At 41.8% G+C, this 19349-nt stretch overlaps 2 protein-coding genes and 1 long non-coding RNA gene across 7 annotated transcripts in view; 1 reads left to right on the top strand and 2 right to left on the bottom strand.

Moving 5' to 3' along the window:
• Positions 1-4777, top strand: part of SPTY2D1 (SPT2 chromatin protein domain containing 1) — a 22844-nt gene extending 18067 nt beyond the window's left edge. For both annotated transcript variants that reach the window (XM_045484715.1, XM_045484714.1), the window contains exons 5-6: positions 273-350; positions 1548-4777. In XM_045484715.1, the coding sequence (XP_045340671.1) occupies positions 273-350; positions 1548-1641 (172 nt within the window). In that variant the 3' untranslated portion in view covers positions 1642-4777. The remainder of the gene's footprint in view (positions 1-272; positions 351-1547) is intronic.
• Positions 4746-17193, bottom strand: LOC123601465. Its single transcript, XR_006714120.1, has 2 exons — positions 16912-17193; positions 4746-4929 (listed from the first exon to the last, which is right to left on the bottom strand). It is a non-coding gene; the product is annotated as an uncharacterized LOC123601465 (long non-coding RNA).
• Positions 6558-19349, bottom strand: SPTY2D1OS (SPTY2D1 opposite strand). Of its 4 annotated transcripts, XR_006714119.1 has the most exons (6): positions 18948-19341; positions 17200-17356; positions 9992-10087; positions 9369-9461; positions 7551-7588; positions 6558-6669 (listed from the first exon to the last, which is right to left on the bottom strand). XR_006714119.1 is itself a non-coding variant. In XM_045484728.1 (5 exons), the coding sequence occupies exons 2-3, from the start codon at positions 9935-9937 to the stop codon at positions 9369-9371; spliced, it is 162 nt and encodes a 53-aa protein (XP_045340684.1). In that variant the 5' UTR covers positions 9938-10087; positions 19152-19317; the 3' UTR covers positions 6558-6669; positions 7551-7588. The 4 variants fall into 4 exon arrangements, 1 of the variants encoding a protein (XP_045340684.1); XR_006714118.1 differs by lacking the exon at positions 17200-17356 and having other exon boundaries at positions 18948-19349; XR_006714117.1 differs by lacking the exon at positions 17200-17356 and having other exon boundaries at positions 9357-9461; positions 9869-10087; positions 19152-19334.

Genomic DNA, 19349 nt, shown 5'->3' with positions numbered 1-19349 from the left:
AAGCATTGTTGGATTGAGTACCTTCATTGACATTAGATTCAGGAATAATTGCCTTCAGGGAGTAGTGAGGGCTCATTTAATTTGCCTTGACTTCAGAAACCCACTGCTACCCGTCCTCTGCCTCTGTCACTCCTTGCCAAAGAAAGAAGAGTAATCCTAACTGTGTTTTTTATTAGTTATAAAGATAGTGATTTTTAAAACAGGAGGATGCAGTTCCTAAATATTTGGAAATTTGGGTGTTTTCCCTAACAACATTGATTTCCTCTTATCAGATACAAAGATGAAAGTGATTATGCCTTACGTTACATGGAGAGTAGTTGGAAAGAGCAGCAGAAGGAAGAAGCAAAGAGGTAAGCACAAAACTGAACACATTTGTGCAGAAATGTCCTAATCGTTCCTTTCTGTTTGCTGCTTCAGTTACACCATTGGGAGCAGAGGTTTGGGGCCCCTCGTTTCTGAATTCCCATCCTGGTTACTTGCTGTGGGACTTTAGACAAATTCCTTAGCCTTTCTAAATCTGTCTTCTTGGGGCACCTGGGTGGCTCAGTCAGTTAAATATCTGACTCTTGATTTCGGCTCAGGTCATAGTCTCATGGTTCATAGGTTCAAGGCCTGCGTGAAGCTCTGTGCTGGCATTGTGGAGCCTGCCTGGGATTCTCTCTCTCCTCTTTCTCTGCCTCTCCCTCCCCTGCTCTCTCTCTCTCTCTCTCAAAAATAAACAAACTTAAAAAAAATTTTTTTTTCAATCTGTCTTCTCATGGGTAAAATGAGAATTTACTCTTTTTACCCATTGAGGTATCACATTAAGTATACAAGTTGCTTAGTGCGGTGCCTCACCTATATAGGCACACAGTCAGTGCTGGAGGCCTCCTCTGATCCCATTGTAACAAGTTCCTTGTTTTTCTTTCCCCATCTTTAATTCCCTTTCTACATCAAACACATCTCAGTCTTGCTGACCTGTACCACTGCTGGCCATAGGGACCTGATGAGGAATATGAAATTCTTTCTGTCTAATTCCTATTTGGCTACCTGATAATAAAATTCATGATAAGTTCTTAGGGTAGGGTAACAAGAGATTGCTTTGTTTATAGTGTTAACTTGGTAAGATAATTCCCCTCAGTCTCAACCCAGAATATTAAACCTCTTCCCTCTTGCCTTCCCTTCATGTAACTACATAAAATATCCAACTAAAGTGATGCAAAGGGATAAGAATAGAATGTTATTTATTGAATAAATTTTCTTTTATTTCTAAAAGCCATTGTGATAAACAATTTATATTTTATTACTTTAATGGGAATGTTAAGGTATTTTATGTTGAGGTTTTATGTGAGGTCTTTTTTCTACTAGAAGTTGAATCAGTGGCCGAGGCTCCTAGTAAAAAATATTCCTGCTAGTTTGTTTTCAGTGGTAAAGGCTTGAGGCGTTTTTAATGCCTCAGCACATTCCATATGAGCTCCCAGTTGTAATTTCATTCCTAATTTTTAAAGAAGGTGGTAATGTCATGTATATTGACAAGTACTTTTTTTTCTTTTTTTTGTGTGTGACAGTTTAAGACTAGGTATGCAGGAGGACTTAGAGGAAATGAGACGTGAAGAAGAAGAAATGAAGCGTCGAAAGGCTAAGAAGCTGAAGAAGCGTTAGCTGCTGCTTTTGTTATTTTTGTGAAATTCTGGAGACACTCTGCTGCCAGGAGGTCCTGCCTTCAGAATGAAGAAGCCCCTTTATGATTTTAATTTATACTTGGGTACTCAAGGAGAAGGAATGCATACTGTTATTTGCAGGCTGTCATTGGAGCATAAAGTATTTTCAAATACTTCCAGGGTTAAATCTAATGCAGATGATAGAATGCCCAGTGAGCGTGCTTATGAAGTTAACTGTTCACAGGTGCCCGCCTTGATCCTGATGAGCTATGCACTCTAACGGGGGCAGCTCACTGTCAGCCAATCTTACATTGTTCCTTTGCTATTTTGAAAAGAAAAAAAAAAAAAAAAAGGATTGCCTCTTCATGTTCTGCTGATGTGTGAGTAGAGCACTGCCCAGCTCCCAATCAAACTTTGTCTTTTAATGAGGAACCTGGCCCTTCCGTGAATGTTGCCAGCAATAAAGTGACCTGTCCTAATGTATATGTTTGGATTGAGAACTTGAAAATGTAGAGTAGGCTCTATAATTATCGTATGGATGTCATCTCTGTGACTTTGAAGTAAAAAGTAGAATAAATTATATCATATTTTACATTATTCATGGATTGGATGCCAAGCATTCTTATTCACTAATTTAGGTGGTAAGGCAATTAACAAATTTTTTTTTTCCAGTTAAAATACAAGTTATGCCATTTAGTTTAAAAATAATCTGTTTCCAGGTTTTCCTTTCAAATTTACTGTTACGTTGGCTTCAGCGTAAAATAGACAAGGTCACTGTGCTGATTGATTTTTATCTAAGAAAAGTCATTTTTATACTGAAGAAAATGCTTATTTTATTCAAACATTAGATTTGGAAGAGTAATAGTTTAAAAAATAAGGAAGTGACATGTGAGACTCCCCTCCTCCCTCTCTATAAAGATATTTTGGAAAAAGGTGCCCCTGTACCTCTTGATGTTAACGACTGCATTTTATCTTAAATTCTTTAGCAATTAATGCCAAAAGCCAAAAACTAAATTCACGTGTATTGAGAGCACCACCTTCTCTTTTTGCCCATATTGCACTTTTATTTCAAACTATGCACTGTGAAGAGATTTTTTCCCCAGGTAGAAAAGGACGTTCCCTGCTACTGGTGCTTTACCGGGCTGTGGAACTTTCTTCATTCTCACTTTTTTCCAAGTCCTATTTTTACACTTGAGATCTCTTAAGCCTCAAACCCAGGCAATTCCAATCAGGCTGACCTAGGTTCTGGCTGGAGAGAAGCCAAGTCTCAAGGAAAAGTCAGCAACAGAAAATGAGATATGATGACGCTAGAGAGCTTTTGTCCTTAATTCTAAATATGGAGGGTTGGGGACAGTGGGACATAAGCTTGAAGAACAGTTCCAAAAGTTGTTTTGGTGTATTCCTTTTTATCCATAAAGCTTTCTTTATTCTCCAAGTTTGGGTGGTATACATTACTGTTGTTACCTCCCTTAATGGGACAACCATTTGACCTAGTCCCTTCGGACTCTGACTCATTTCGAATTGAGTTTCACATTTCGAAAGTGCAAGCATTTAACTTTGAAGCTGGATCCTCTGAAAGAGGTCTTCATCACCAGGAGTAACACTCTAATGATCTACATAGAATTGTCACACTGGCAGAAAATCCTGTTGACTGCCTCTCACCCATCTCAAAATATCTTCAGTGAAATTGATTTAAGGGTAGTGTGGTGTTCCACGTAATAAAACAGGTTTGGAACATTATTTCCTTTGCTGTCACTTTTGTGCTTCCTCCCGCCCCACCCCTACAAAAGTTGTTTTCTGGGCTATATTTTTTCAGTATTTAGACTCTTTGAAAATCTATTACAATCAAGTGCTTATCATAGCTGAAAGATTTCTGGTGGCTTAACGTTTACTAGCACTTTACTCGACGTGCAGTTATTTGTACAGAAAGGCACCACTGTGCTAGATAAAAGTTCTAGAACTTCATAGGAAGAGTCAGGTCGTGTCCTTAGGCATCTACCACTTTTGAGTGCATTTCTTCTACAGATGTTGATTATTCCTCGGCATCAACGTTATAAAAGGGCACTTCTGTAGCTCATTTAAAAAGAAAGTCCTGAGAAAGTCTTTTAAATTAATCTTGGCCTTGTTTCCAAATCCTGTCTTCCGTTTTGTTCTGCAATTCCTGACGGCTCTTACAAAAAGCTCACAAACCTTTGAAGAAACTGGAATAAGCTGTTATTTTATAAAGGTTTACAAATTAAGTGCTTGGTTTTTAATGTATCCTCTACTGTTTTGATTTTCAGATTTTATTAATTCAATATCTGAAGATGTGCCTTTTATTGGGTAATGTTAATTCACGAATGTAGTAATGTTATTTCACAATTGTAATGTTACATGATCATGGGTGTGGCATTCTCTAACAGATGATGTGAAAAGAAAGTAGTTTTCATAAAACTCATATGGCTCTGATTGCACAGTCCCACTTGCTTTTGATATTGCTATGTCAAAGCAAGGGGCACTCTTCTTTTAAGGCTACTTTCAAAAACTTGTCTTTGTATTTTCTCTAAACTATAAATGCAATTACGTCCATTTGGAGGCCAGGGTACCACATGTCACAGACAGCCTTACATGTGTGCCATGAGAAGGTTCAAAGACTGTTAACAAAAAAGAAAGTCTATGGGAACTCGAAATATCATTTTTTTAATGTTACCCCAAGATTTTCTCCAAGAAATTACTGTTTTGTATTTTGTAACTTAAAAGCAGCTATTAGTACATTTCTGAGATATAGCAGGAGACCAAAACATGTTTGGAAAGAGAATAAATATATGAAGAGAAACTGGTTGGTTTATTTTCAATGTGCTGAATATATTAGACTACTATTTATTTTGTGAGTGGATGTGATAAAATAAATATTCAGGTGTTTAGTGTATGATTAAGAGTGGGATATAGATTTCTTTGAAGTTATTAAATCCATCATGTCTTTTACATAATGGACAAATCAAGTTTAAAAAAAAAACAAAAAACATTTACATAGTTTAGCTTGTTTTCTGGTGCTGTTGACCTGCAAGAGAATCTACTTTTGCATATACAGGTGAAAGTTTTGCAATTTATGTATAAAAGAAATTGTAGGCATTAAAAATATTTTATTGATATTTTCACTGGTTTGCATTTATTTACCAAAACTCAGATATTCCTTCTTTCATCACCCTGAACATTTTTCCAGCTAGAAACCCCAGTAGACTCATCAGACTTGAGATGGGGTGTGCTTCCTTACACACACACACACACACACACACACACACACACACACCTGTTCATTCTCTCTGACGCATTGACCTCTGCTCAACCCCCACAACTGACCCATCTCCCCGCACCCCACCAGCTTAAGAGAGCTACTCTGAAGGCCGGAGAACTGTTTGGAGGTATATTCAGGGAACCAGAGGGAAGAAGAACTGGGTGTATAGTTCCTCTTGTCAAGAAAACGAGCACAGGTTCTGATCCCCTGTAATAAAAGAGCTTGAAACAACTGACAAGATGAGTCCTTTGGGATATTCAGAAGGCAAGTTGGTATAGCCATGGAGCCAGAAAATGTAGGCACTTAGCTCAATGGGATGTGTTGAGTCTAGGTCATATAAGAAGCCTTATAAGAGATAGTATCCTGGATTCAGGATTACAGTGTTGCTAATGGATTTTGAATTCACTTTTCTTTCCATAAAAAAAAAAAAAAAAAAAAAAAAAAGGCAATCCATTCAGTGCAAAGGGCCACTTACAAATAGTTTAGCAAATGTGTGCTAAATAGTCCTCAACAAAATGTTATCTACATAACCAAAAAGATCTACTTTGGTGGTAAGGATGCACTTCTGAATGATGGAACTATCAGTCATCCCCAAGTAGCCACAGAATGGGAAAAATTCCATACAGTTTATTTTAGAAGTACTTGTTCTTGTTGGGTTCTTCCCCCTCCCTCCCCAACCCCGTTAAGGTCAGAAAATTCCAAACCACCCCTAGAGAGGGCTTATGAGGAATATCCTAGGGCTGAAACACCTAGATTAATTGCATGGGTCTTAAGTTTCCATACTTGGTCTCAAACTCAAACTGCATCATATTGAGGACTGAGTACTTAGCTTTTGTTTCTATGCATGCTGCCCTGTATTAGCAGTGGTTACTGCTAAAAGAATCATCAGGTACCTTCTTGGCTATTCAAATGAAGGGGGCACTTGAGCCAAGAGATAGCCAAGATCTTGGATATTCCAGTCTCTTGTTTGGCTCTTTTCCTTGGCACATAAAAGCATGCCAAGGAGAAGGCCTGGATCTTGATCTTGACTCCAACCCAGAGCTGTGCAGCTGGTAAGATACTTGAGTCTCTCAACTAAATTTGTAACATTTTGTTCAATGAGGCTAGTGCCCAGCTCAGAAGCTTATAAGAATTAAAGTAATGTTTAATTTAGTATCTAGCACCTCATATTAAAATGACATCCCTTCCCCCACACAGTGTAAGCCTTCGGTTCTTGATAACAGCTGTGAAAAGGCCACAGAAGGTTGTTGGTAACAGCTGAGAAAAGGCCACAGAAGGTTGTTGGTAACAGCTGTGAAAAGGCCACAGAGGAGTATCCCCAAAAGATAGGCTTAAAGTTGCTGCAATCTCTAGCCTTTTCTGAACGTTTTTTCGACCCTGGACCCTGGATGCAGGAGGAAGACTACACCCGGGGAACTAGGTCAAAGGAGCTTTAGAGAATTTCTATCCCTAAGGATTCAGAATAGGGGGCAAATTGAACTAGGTATTTTAGTCTTAATGTCAGTCTTAGAGACTGAAACAGAGGCACCCAATCACGTTCGTCTAACCCAACTACCCTCCCCCATCTCCCTGTTTTGAGCTAACAGAATATCAGCTCTTCATCTTAAAAAGTACGGTAACTTTTTACATAAAATGTGACAAAATAATGTGCAATTACTTTATGCGAAACCAACAACAGGAACTCTACAGCAGGCCAGGTGAGCTTCAGAGCTGCATGACTTCACCAGGATCATCTTTGCTTATTTCCACCGGGGTCTGGGGGGACAAAAGTATGTCAGGTGGGCCTTCTCTAGTGTTGGCCAGAGTGTGCGGCTGAGGTAATTGCCTTCCTTGCCAAAGACAGGCAGAAGTGGTTCTGTCCAATTCTGTCTCTTAATGTCTCTGACCTCCACTGCCAGAGGGGCTTAGCCATGTGGGAGGGGACAAGAGGCAGAGAAAGGACACATATCCAAGGTCTAACAGGAAGAGAGAAGATTTCTAGCACCAGAACCATTTTATAGACCACCCTTTACTTGATGAAGGAGAGTTAAGGGTGGGTTGCTGGTCTGGGCTGATTTAAGAAATGGGACTGAAGACCCCAGCATTCAAAATGGCCCCTGAGCACAAGACTAGGTCCCCCATGTCAGACAGCATTGCCTGAGTCTTTACCTCTCTACCTCCAGGTTATATAAAACTGAAAAATGCAAGAGTAAAGACTCTTAGGAAAATATGTATAAAAGAAAGACGTGAGGGGCGCCTGGGTGGCGCAGTCGGTTAAGCGTCCGACTTCAGCCAGGTCACGATCTCGCGGTCCGTGAGTTCGAGCCCCGCGTCAGGCTCTGGGCTGATGGCTCAGAGCCTGGAGCCTGTTTCCGATTCTGTGTCTCCCTCTCTCTCTGCCCCTCCCCCGTTCATGCTCTGTCTCTCTCTGTCCCAAAAATAAATAAACGTTGAAAAAAAAAAAATTAAAAAAAAGAAAGACGTGAAAGACAGAGGGAACTCTCCGCGAGCAACAATAGAGGCAGGTAAGCTACCACCACTTTCTTAATCAAGAAAAGAGGATTTGTTTCTAAAGTTGGATTGTGATGCTCAGCTCATGGATCTGGGGGAATATATTTCAAAGGAGGAATAGAGAACAAAGTTGAAAGCACACTTACCCCTCCTGGGGGATACTTATATCCTTTCCACATGGTTCCTGCAATGAGAAGCAACCATAAAACAACAATCATTGTGGGGCTTCTTGCTCACTGGTGGGATGTGCTGGGGAAAACAGGTGGTTCTGAAAGGTGTGGTGTTCTATTCCTTGAGTCCTGGGAACTGGGCTGTCTTCATTCCAGACCGGATGGCGGATCGCCCAGCATGATAGCTCCTGGCTGAGGGGCTTCGTGGTCTAGTGTGAACTGAAATGGCTGGCCATGGCCATTTTAGGGGGCAGAGCTCAGACACCAATTGTGACATCAGCTCCTGTGACCTTGGAGGGACCCGTCAGAGTGAGTAACTATGGGACAACTGGCCAGGATGCCTGGTGTGTTGGGGCCAAAGAATCCTTAAAAGAAGGGCCCTGTTCTCTGGTGACTCTACACGGTCAGGATCTAGCTGGCATCAGAACTTTATTAACTCATCACCTGTCAAAATATTAACTGTTGCTTTCATGCAATCAGATGCAAAAAGCAGTGCCATGCAAACAAAACAAAACAGAAAATACCCTGGATTAATTGGGAGGATTGGCTAGGTATGCTACGAGCAATTACTTTATAGACTATCGTTAGGCTATTTGCAAAAAAACAAACAAACGAAAATCTCACATTTCGTGAAATGTCACAATTAAACCCTCATCGTGTAGGGTTCCCTTCCCTGGAAAGGGAAGAGAGGGCATTAGGCTGTCCTGCTCATTTCAAAGCTGGAGAACCTGAGGCACAGAACATTTCCAGTGGCTTGGTCAGGATCAGGGTGGCAGTGCCTCAGCTAAGCAAGTGCCCAGGGCCTCCATCTATGTCCCCACCCCAACAATGATCTGACCGAGCTGGGTCAACACTTGCATGGAAATTCTGGGGCCGATGGAAAAAAACAAACAAACAAACCCTCATGCCCTGCTCTCAGTGTACCTGGCGTTAGGACTTGATACCACTGCTTTCCAGAGTAGCTTCCCAGAAAATCTGCTCCTGTTATCAGTTCATTACTAAGACTCTCAGAGTAAAGTTTCTTTAACAGTGGGAACACCTTTGAAAAACCAGATCTGAGTGAAAGGGAGTGGGAGGGAAGAAAGCCAGGAGACGGTTGTGAAAAGGATACTGCTATTCCTGTCTCCTAAAGGCAGGCTGGTCTAGTGGAACGAGTGCAAGAGGCTGTTAAGTCCAGAGAACTATGCTCGCATCCCAGCTTCTCAAAGGAGTTGATTTGTATGGCCTTGGGTAAATAGTTGAGGTTACTGTCACCACTAAGTCTTTGTGGACCCGTTCATTATTTTGCTTAGTTGTTAAGTTGGCATTTAGTAAATGCTTTGCATCAAATGCTTTACATGAATTCCCAGATGCAAGCCTCACAAAAACAGTAAGATACAGAGATATCTCCGTTATACAGATGAAGACACTGAGGTTTAGAGAGATTAAACTTTCCCAAGGTCACGTAGCTAGTGAGTTGCAAAGTTAGAACTTGAACCTGTCTTGGGATCTGCCAAAAGGGGTGCTAAAAACGCTGGTCCAACTTATTACAGAGTTTGTGAGAAAATAAGTTAATAGACAGGAATAGTCTTTGGAAAGAATACCAGTAAGATGTGCTTAACAAATCTTTGAGCCTTGGCCTGCTGTCCAAAGCAGTGCTCACTGAATTCTCTTTCCCCACCACATATCTCAACCCCCTTCCCTTTCTACAGTTTATTGTTTCCCAGGGGAATATAAACTTCCTACTGAGATTTCAAGGGGTTGCCATGTTCTCTGAAAAGGGAGGAATTGAGTCCAGCAGACCTGACCACTCACTCATAGTTGTGGTTCTTCATCCAAAGCCAGGCTCCTCAGTCGTGTCTTGCTCTCCTGAACAGGCCACTTCTCTTTCCACTTCAGAGTTGGAGGCTGAGTCAGAAAGAAATTTAAAGGCAGAAGCGGTTCTACTTGTTGGCCTAGCAGGTAATTGCCTCTGTCTGTGACTGTGACTGTTGGAGGTCCCACCAATGCCCACCTTCCCTTTCTAGCCGGTGACCATTGATCTACTTTGCCTGAAATCCACTTTCTCCAGCAAACCCCTTATAAATTTAAAATAAGTAATGTTATGTACCCAAGGGGTGGGTGGAACTTAAAGATAATCCCAGTGAGTTGAGAAGTAGCCTGGGAAGCCAACTTTGTTCCCACTGCACCCTGACCTCTAATTAGTGATAAGGCCTCAACTGTCTTTCCCATTTGGTCAGAAACCCTGGCTGGGAGGTGGAGTCAGAGCCAGGACCGACTACTACCAGGGATTCACAGGCAGGGTCATTACTTACCGTGAACTCTGGAAATGTGCCCATGTAACATGCAAGTCCAACAAAAAGCATCCAGCCAAGCACAATCATGATAACAAGTAAAACAATGTCTAAGACACAATTGCACAGTGAAAGACTATTCACCAAGATCTTGGCAAGGGAGTGTGCTCATGAAACCCTCAGTTGGCAGAGGTCTTGCATGGCAGTTCCAGTCCTTGGCTCCAAAGGATCCGCAACGCCCTAATGGAGAAGATGAAGTCTAGTAGGGCATTGTGACATCATTGGTCACATGGCCCAGACTCATAAGATGTCAGAAATATTGCCCCCAGACCAGTGGTTGAGTAGCGAACTAAACTTTTTGTATGTATTCCCTCACAGCAACAACAGGAAGTAGGTATTATTACCAAGTCCATTTTACTAATCAGAAGACTGAAGTGTAGAGAGCCTAAGTGACTGGCACTAGGTCACACAGCTGATGCTCCATGTGAAAGCCCGGACTCAGGGCCCAGCTATCTGTTAGGAAGCTGGGCTCCTTAGACTACAGACAGGGATTCGGTAGGGTGTGTTCCTAGGTCTATGACAGCTCTGAAGGGAATAAACTGAATTCTAGGGAAGTGAGACATCTCTTCTTTCTGTCCCTGCAAAGCCCTCATCATCTCAAGGGCTCTGTCACCAGCATTTTATACCATTCTTCAATACCTTTGGCCAATAACTCTCTGCTGGTTCTCTTCTCTTGGCCTTCAAGAAGCCACAAGTATCCTTGTCCTTCCCTCACAAAAACCTGCAACCGATGCTGTGGTTCCTTCCTAACCTGTTTTTTTAATTTCCCTTTATGACCAAACTTTTTAAACAATGGCCCACACTCAGAGCCTTTCTTCCCAATCTCCAACTTTCCTCCATATATCACATTATGACTTCTGGCCCGCTCACCACTACTTAGATGCTCTCAGCAGTTACAAAAGATCTTTTTGTCCCAGTCTAATGACCTCATCTTCATCCCTTTGACCTCCCTGTACTGTCACAATGGACCCTTCTCTCCACCAGAATTCTTCCTACAGACACACCTCTCTATTTATTATTTTGATATCCTCTTTATTTTCAATACTTTTTTAAAATATGAAAATAACAGGTGCTCATTGTAAAACATGGAACCACCCAAAAGACATATAAGAAAAATTTAACAACCTCCCCATTTTTCCCCCTCAATTCCCACCCCCATCATGTAACCAAGCCTGGTGTGTACCCTTCTGGCAAAGAATCTTCCATCAGCTTGCAAACATCAGTACACATGTAGAGGGATATAGAGGGGTTTTGTTCAGCGTTGCTTTATCAAAGGTGATCAAACTACCTATGCTACCGCGCAACTTGCTTTTCTCCTGTTCACAATAATACATCATGGACAGGCTCTTGAGTCAATGGATAAAAACAAAAAAATCTAAACACATCCTTTTTTTTTAATAATAAGCTTTATTGAGGTATAAATCACATACGATAACATGCATTCCCTTCTAGTGTGTAGTTGATGAGTTTTGAAAAATGTGTCAATCTTGTAACTACCACCACAATCAAGAGAGAAAAAATTTCAATCATCTCAACAAGTTCCCTGTACCCCTTTGCAATCAGTCTCCTTCCCCTGACCTCCCTGCCCCCTGGAAACCATTGATCTGCTTTTGCATTTTCCAGAACTTCATGTAAAGAGAATTATAAGCTCATTCACTGGCTTCTTTCACTGAACATAATGCTCTGGAGCTTCATCCATGTTGTACAGTAGTTTGTCCTGTTTTATTGAATGAACGTATGTTCCATTACCTGGACATAGCAATTCATCAATTTACCTGTCAAAGAATATTTGGGTTGCTTCCAGTTTGGGGTTATTATGCACAGAGATGTTATAAATACTTGCGAAGTTTTTTCTGTGTGAACATAAGCGTCCCTAGGGTAAATACTCAGGAGGGGTATTTGAATCACATGGTAAGTGCCTGTTAAAAAGCCTTTATCACCAGTTGTCAGCAATTTTACTTTGATGTGACTATGTAATTTTCCACAAGTTTCTTCTATCTGGGGTTCGATGAGCTTCTTGGAACTGTGGGTTTAATGGTCTTCATCAAATTGGAAAAATATTCGGCTAATACTTCTTCAAATACTTTTTCTGCCTCCCTTCCTCCATGACCTCCCGTACACGTCTAGGAGGCCAGTAACCAGGACAAACGTGTCCCACGGCTTGCTGCTACTCTGTTCATTTTTGAGTCTTTGTTTCTCCTTGTGTTTCATTTTGGATAGTTTCCATTGCTGTCTTTTTCAAGTTCACTCGTTTTTCCCCTATAGTGTCTTAATCTTCTGTGAATCCCATATGATGCATTTTTCACCTGAGGTTGTAATTTTCATCTCCTCAAGTTCAATTTGTGTCTTTTTAAAAGTTCTTTCGTTGGGGCACCCGGGTGCCTCAGTCGGTTGAGCATCCAGCTTCGGCTCAGGTCATGATCTTGCGGTTTGTGGGTTTGAGCCCCACGTTGGGCTCTGTGTTGACAGCTCAGCCTGGAGCCTGCTTCAGATTCCGTGTGTGTGTGTGTCTCTCTCTCTGTCTCTCTCCCTCTCATGCTCTGGCTCTGTCTCTCAAAAATAAACAAATGTTAAAAAACGTTTTTTAATAAAATAAAAGTTCTTCCATTTTTCTCCACATCGTGCTCACGTTTCCCTTTGCATCCTTGAGCATTTTTATAAGATTGCTAATAAACATTTTAGGGACTCCATCTGCAAATCTATCATCTCTGTCATTTCTGGGGTTGTTTCGATGGTTGATTTTTCTCCTTTTGTTATGGATGATACTCTCCTGCTTCTTTGAATGCCTGGCAACTTTTGGTTGCATGTTCAACATGGTGAATTTTACAGGGCTATGTGCTGGACTTCGTTATATTCCTTTCAGTAGTGTGGGACTTTCTTCTGGGATGCTTGGGATCAGTTTGATTCTTCTGGGGCTTGTTTTAAGCTTCGTTATGGTGGACAAAAGACAGCTTTTGCTCTGGGGGTAATTATCCCCACGAATGAGCTACTGCCCCTCTAATGCCCACTGAGCGTTCTCTGATGCTGTGGAATTTTCCACAACTCCTAGCACCTTTGGGAGCTCCCAGAAGTGCTTGGCCTGCTGTTTCTGGGCCGTTCTTATCCTGCCTCATGGAGTTTGGGCCCATCTACGCACCAACTCAGCCAAAGACTCACAAGGACCCCTACGGAGATCTCCAGAGTTCTCTCCCTGTGGAACTCCTTCTCAGGACTCCATCCTGCAAATTCCTGGCACTCTGGCCTCCTGTGTACCCTGCTATCTTTCTTTACAACTCAGCAAGACTAGTCTCGGTTTAGGTGAGCCCACCATGCTGCAGTCTGCAAACTGCTTCCAGGCAGTAGGCGGGGGCAATTTTAAGGCCCATCTCCTTTATTTCTTGTCTTTCAAAGTTCACATGCTGCTGCTTCTTATGCAAGATCTGAAGACAATTGTTTCATAGGCTTTGTGCAGTTTTCTACTTGTTTATGGAGAGAAGGCAACTCCCGTAGCAGTTGGTCCTTTCTAGGCTGAGGCAGAAATCTAACTTATCCTTTTTTAATTCTTACCTAATACTCCACACTTATTTCCTCTTTCTCCTAACGATGAATAGATCAGTCAAGAGACAGAAACTACACAGCAATTTCCACAGAGAAAGCTTAATAGAGAGAATTATTAACTAAGGAAAAGGTAGAAAACTCCACATAATACAGAAATAGTGTATCTAAGGAGCAGCCACCACGTCTAGGGCTGAGGCAAAGCACCCAAGAAAGAAACAAACTTGGAAGAGTCCCTCACCTCCAGGGCGGAGATCCAAAACTTGTTGAATATGTGGTGGCCAGGACTAACTGGGTGGTAGAGAAATCCAGTCAACTGCAGGCCAGACCTAACAATTAGAGGACGACCCTAGATGCTGGTGGAATTTGCCGGGAGTCTCCAGAGGGGGTTCTGGGAGGTTTGCGGATCCCTGCTGAGAATCTAGCCTCTGGGTGTGCCAGGAGAATACACCAGGAAGCCACCCTGTGGGGTGCTGGTGGTGGACCTCAATGGCAAACTGTTTTAGTGGCAGGGGTACCACTGAAACTCAACGGAAAACAGGCCACAGAGAGGCCACTGAAACTCAACAGGGGTGAGCACCACTGGGTACCCCCCTTGTGCCACTGGCAGCCACACAGCACAAGAACAAAAGCACGCTGGAACCAGGAAGAGAAGTTTCTTCCTCCTACAGTATCTCCCCAAGGCCCTCTATTGATAAAACTTAGCATCATGCCCACGAGCAAGGAACAAATATTTACAAGGTCCAGCTCCACTAGAGAAGAACAAGCAGTGAATGGTGAACTTGGAGCTGAAGGGTGATAAATTCATAACTGACACAATGTACATCTAGGTTTTCTCCAATTTTTTACCACCGTAAACAATGCTGTGATTGCCAAACAAAACTCCTTTGACAATTTCTTTTGAGCACTGCGGGTTTTTTTACTTGTTAACCAGTAAGGCAGCAAGAAGATAACAAAAAGGGTGTTCCAGGTCAGATAGAGTATGAAAACAGAGAGGATATATAAAATCCTTACAAGAAAGGAACTAGTTTAGGAAAGAAATATGACAACCTCTTTTCTTAAGGTCATAAAAACAGGGCCACAAAAGATGGAGGATGTCTGTGGAAGGATCGCCCAAGATGCAACATTACGCTGTAGGTCAAAGAACAACAAAAACTCCATGCATCTAAGTAAAGGATACTGGCTTTTGATGCACCCGTTTTACAAATTTTTCATGAGGTCCAAGTTGCCTATTTTTTTCTTTTGTTGCCTCTGCCTTTGGTGTCAATAGCCAAGAAATCACTGCCAAATCCAAAGTCATTAAGTTTTTTTCCCTATGTTTTCTTCTAAGAGTTTCGTTGTTTTAGGTGTTATACTTAGGTCTTTGATCCATTTTGAGTTCATTTTTGTATACGGTGTGAGATAAGGGTCCAATTCATTCTTTTTTTTTTTTTTTTAAAGGTTTGTTTACTTTGAGAGAAAGAGAGAGAATCCCAAGCAAGTTCCATGCTCAGCACAGAGCCTGATGCAGGGCTCAATCTCATGACTGTGAGATCATGACCTGAGCCGAAATCAAGACTTGGACACTTAACTGACTGAGTCCCTCAGATGCCCCAAATAAGGGTCCAATTCATTCTTGTACATGGTTATCCAGTTTTCCCAGCACCATTTGTTGAAAAGACTGTCCTTTCCTCCATTGAAGGGTCTTGGTACTCTTGTCAAAAATCATTTGACCACATAGGCAAGGATTTTTTTTCTAGGCTGTTTATTCTATTCCATTAGTGAGGTACTTAGAGAAGTCAAAATCACAGAGACAGAAAATAGAATGGTCTTTCCAGGGGCTGAGGGGAGGGAAGAATATGAAGATATTATTTAATGGATATGGAGTTTCAGTTCTAGAAGATAAAAAGTATTATGGACATGTACAGGAGTCATGGCCGGGCAACATTATGAATGTATTTAATACCATTGAACTGTATACTTTAAAGTGGTTAAGATAGTAAATCATCTGTTATGTGTATGTATCACAATTTTAAAAAGGGGGGAAACTGAAGTAAATGATAAGGATACATGTGTCTGGTATTTGGAATACCAGTTCATCCCTGAACAGTATGTCTGATAGGACTAATAACTATGAAAACAAAGGATTATGAATAGAGATCTGAAGCAGAGCACCAAGAAAAAAATCTAATTTTAAACAAGCCATTCTTGTGATTTTTCTCAAGCTGCAAACAAAGATGCAGAATATACACTTTTCCCATTTCTTAGTTTGGGGGTCTTTTTTATCCTTTTAATATAATTAACATTTTTGTACGTGCATCTTGTGTACTTTTTTTCCTCTAAGACAAATTTCCAAACGTCAAGTTATAGAGTCAAAGGTAGGTCACATTGCTTTGCCCAAAGTTTGTGGCAAATTATGCTCCCACCAACTACATTTTCTTAAACTAGTGTCCAGGGATGGGCTTCAGTGCATCCATGAACATTCCTGAAATTGAACACAAAATGGATTGCTTATGTTGGCATTCACATTTTTCTGGGACAAGTCTGTATCTTTCAACAGATTTTTTTTTAAGGCTGAAACTCAAATAAGGCTGAGAATTAGTTCACTATAACATCTTCTCCCTATGGCTGTGATCACCCTACACTTTCATTCATTCAGCAAACTTACCGAATATTAGAAGACTGAAGGTATGCATACGTTCAGGCATACCAGGCACTAGGAAATACAGAGATAAGTGAGATTTGACAGCTATCTGCCAGGATCTTACAGTCTTTGGGGATAGGAAGCCGGGAGGAGACAGAATTAGTTGGGTATGATAAAATATCCCACGCAGGCATTAAGGCACAAAGCAAGGAAGATACAATGTGCTTGGGGAAAAGTTGAGTTTCATCCTGGTTAGGTCACAGGACCTAACACTGACAATTTCTGGGTGTGTGTGGGGGGGGGGGTCCTATGAGAAGTCAGCCAATGTTTGCACTACCCAATCTTCCTCTTATGACTGAGTACCAATAGGTACAGAATTCTAGCTCGCTAGAGATTACTAATCACAAAATTTCATCACAATTTCACACACAGAGAAGCAGCAAAATGCACAGATTAGGGACATGATCTCTGACACCACCTTTTGCAATAATTTAACCTGAGTCTTGGTTTCCCTGACTGTAAAATGGAGCCAATTATACCATATATCCTGTCTTTTAAGGGGCATTCTTTTTCACATTTTAGCTCTTTTCAAATAGGTATCAGTGTTAAAATGGGTATTTATATTTAATTTTGTAATCTTTTCTCTCCTAAAACATTGTCAATACATCTCTTACTCAACAGGATCTCAGAAACAAGGAAATAGGTAACACAACACTAAACCTCAGTTTCCTCACTGGTAGAAATGAGATGATTCTATCTAGGTCATAGAGCTTTGTGAAGATTGACTTTGATAAAGCACATAAAACTCTTAGCAATGTACCTTCCACACAGGAAATGATGGCTTCACACACACACACACATACACACACACTGGCATAAAGTGCTCACAGTGTCTATAAGTCATTCATAGTGACTAAACCAGAAGGGAATTAGCTGTTTGGATGGAAGGTGTCTTCCATAAAAGGTTCCTTTATAAAAAGAAGAACGTTGTTCAAACCTCACTTCTAATCCTTGATTAATGGATTTCTGACAAGATCTGTTAGATCCGAGAGGCCCTGGAAGTCCTATTGTTTCCGAGGTTTGTTAGATCTGCCTGAACTGCTCTTACAGGCCTCTTATCTTTCCATCTTCTTACCTTTTTCTCACCTCCTATGGTCTCCTGGCTTCCTCTCTTGCCCCACATACAGTCTCTTCACAATGCAGCAGTCAGACCTATTCTTTTAAAACTTAGATCACATCACTTCTCTGTTCAAAATCCTCCAATGGCTTCCTTTTTCTCTCAGGGTAAGAGCCTAAGAAAGAAAAAACCAGCCCCTGACATCTGGGAACTGGTCTGACTCATCCAGGAAAGCTCTCAGTGTTACTAGAAGCTGACCTGGCATTCACAGCTATGTTGTTATTCTCCTGATGGATGAAACAATCTCACAGAACACAAACATCAGAGACGGTCACTCAGACCATGATAAAATGAGACAAAATAAGACCACTTCATAATTCTGTCTAAGCAGAGACAAATCAAGGTCATTGTGCGGCCCATGTAATACCAAACTTCCTCTTCTGTCTGCTAGTGAGTAACTGCTACTTCTTTACCAATTACTGCTTTAGCCTTGCTCCAATTTGCCCATCTTATATTTACTGAGATATCCAATCACAGAATTGTCTCTGCTTTGATAGCACCCAATCCAAAGTGAAGGGTCACTTCATTAAACCCTCTCCCAAGTCACCCGAAGCCCCAATCCTATGATAGGTCCCTCTAACACAGCCTTACTGAACAGTCCCGATGGTTTTCCACAGCGTCTGCGCCCTCACTGCAAGGAATAATCAGCCCAACCTGTTTACGTGTGGGTGTGTTCGATGGGCTCTGGCTGGAGGGCAGTGACAAGACAGAGTCACAAATGTCTACAAAGGCACCAAAGTGGTTCTCAGACTTCACCATGCATTAGAATCACCCAGGTTTGTCAAAAATAATTGCTTGAATTCCCCTTCCCCCTAGAGTTTCTGATTCTCTAAGTCTGGGGATGGGGTCTTAGAATCTTTCTAGCAAGTTCCAGGTGATGCTGAGGCTGAGTCTGGGGGCCACACTGTAAGAATCACTCCCCTAAACCATCTGTGGCTTCCCCCTTATTTCTCTGACTTAGCCTACTACCGTTTCCTCACCTCTTACTTCATTCTACTCCAGCCACACTGGCCCCCTTGCTGTTTTGAACTGAAGCCTGTCTTAGGACCTTGCTTTGAACTGAATGCCCTCTAATATAGAACACCTACTCTCTCACCTCTCAAGGAGACTACTCTGATTTCCTTACCCTGCCTTTCCTCACAACACTTGATTACCTTCCAGCATACGATCTAATTTACTTATATGTAGTTTTGCTCTCCTAATAAAAGAATGACAGCCTTAGGACAGGTGATATTTTTGTCTATTTTATTCACTGCTGTATCCTAGGACCCAGAAAAATATCTAGCAAGTTGTCAATGCTGAGCAAAAGTTTGGTGAATGAATAAATACACTGCCCAGCCTCTACTTTATTCTCCTAATTGAGTCACAGCATTCCAGCCTTTGGCTCTTCCTGTAAATACAGTCACCCTCCTGCTTACACACCCTTCTGACAGTTTCAGTACCTATCTTCTGAGACTTTTTAAGCTCAGTGGCTCAAGACAGGGATAATGCAGGAAAGTAATTCACAAACCAAGGACACCAGACAAAGCCAACAAATTGCATCTCTTCGCCCTCTCTCTGTATACACCCCCTCTCTTGTTCTCAAACTCTTTCTGACCTAGCTTTTTCCTCTCTCTCTCCCACCAACAGTTATGGCGCCCCACCTTAAAAAAAAAAAAAAAAAAAAAAAAAAAAAAAGGCAACTCCTCCCCGCATGCTGCACCAACCTTCACATCTTCCAGTTTTTCGACAAGGCTCCTCCTGACTCCATTTTCCCTTTCTAGCTCCCCGAAATTTTGCTTTTGAAGTTCCGTTACCTCCTCCTTCCTAAATCTAACTACAATTTTTGGTCTTGATCTTTCTCAATACTTTGCTGAATTTAACACACCCTTCTAGAAACTCTCCTCCAAAACAGCGCGAGTTGCTTCTACCTCCTTTACTGCTTCTCCTCGGGTCTTTCCTATTCCTCTCCTTACAGATGTCCCCAAGTTTCCTTCCAGCAAGCTGGGTTGTGACCCCCTGGGCGCTAACGCCGTTCCGACGGCGCTCAGGGTCCACGCTGGGGCGCTGGTTCGACTCCCGGGCGGAGCGGCCGCTGAGCCTGGGCGTTGGACGCGGGCGGACTTTCG

This window comes from Leopardus geoffroyi, chromosome D1 (genome assembly GCF_018350155.1).
Source record: "Leopardus geoffroyi isolate Oge1 chromosome D1, O.geoffroyi_Oge1_pat1.0, whole genome shotgun sequence".
Classification (NCBI taxonomy): domain Eukaryota; kingdom Metazoa; phylum Chordata; class Mammalia; order Carnivora; family Felidae; genus Leopardus; species Leopardus geoffroyi.
Note: the sequence above shows the minus strand (reverse complement) of the source record. Positions and strands in the feature narration are given on the sequence as shown.

Bases quoted from the DNA above. Each gene is read 5' to 3' on its own strand.
- SPTY2D1OS (XM_045484728.1), bottom strand. From the start codon at position 9,937: ATGATTGTGCTTGGCTGGATGCTTTTTGTTGGACTTGCATGTTACATG. The intron at 9,462-9,868 runs GTAAGTAATGAC...TTTCTGACTCAG, and splicing joins GCACATTTCCAGAGTTCACG to CCTCCAACTCTGAAGTGGAA.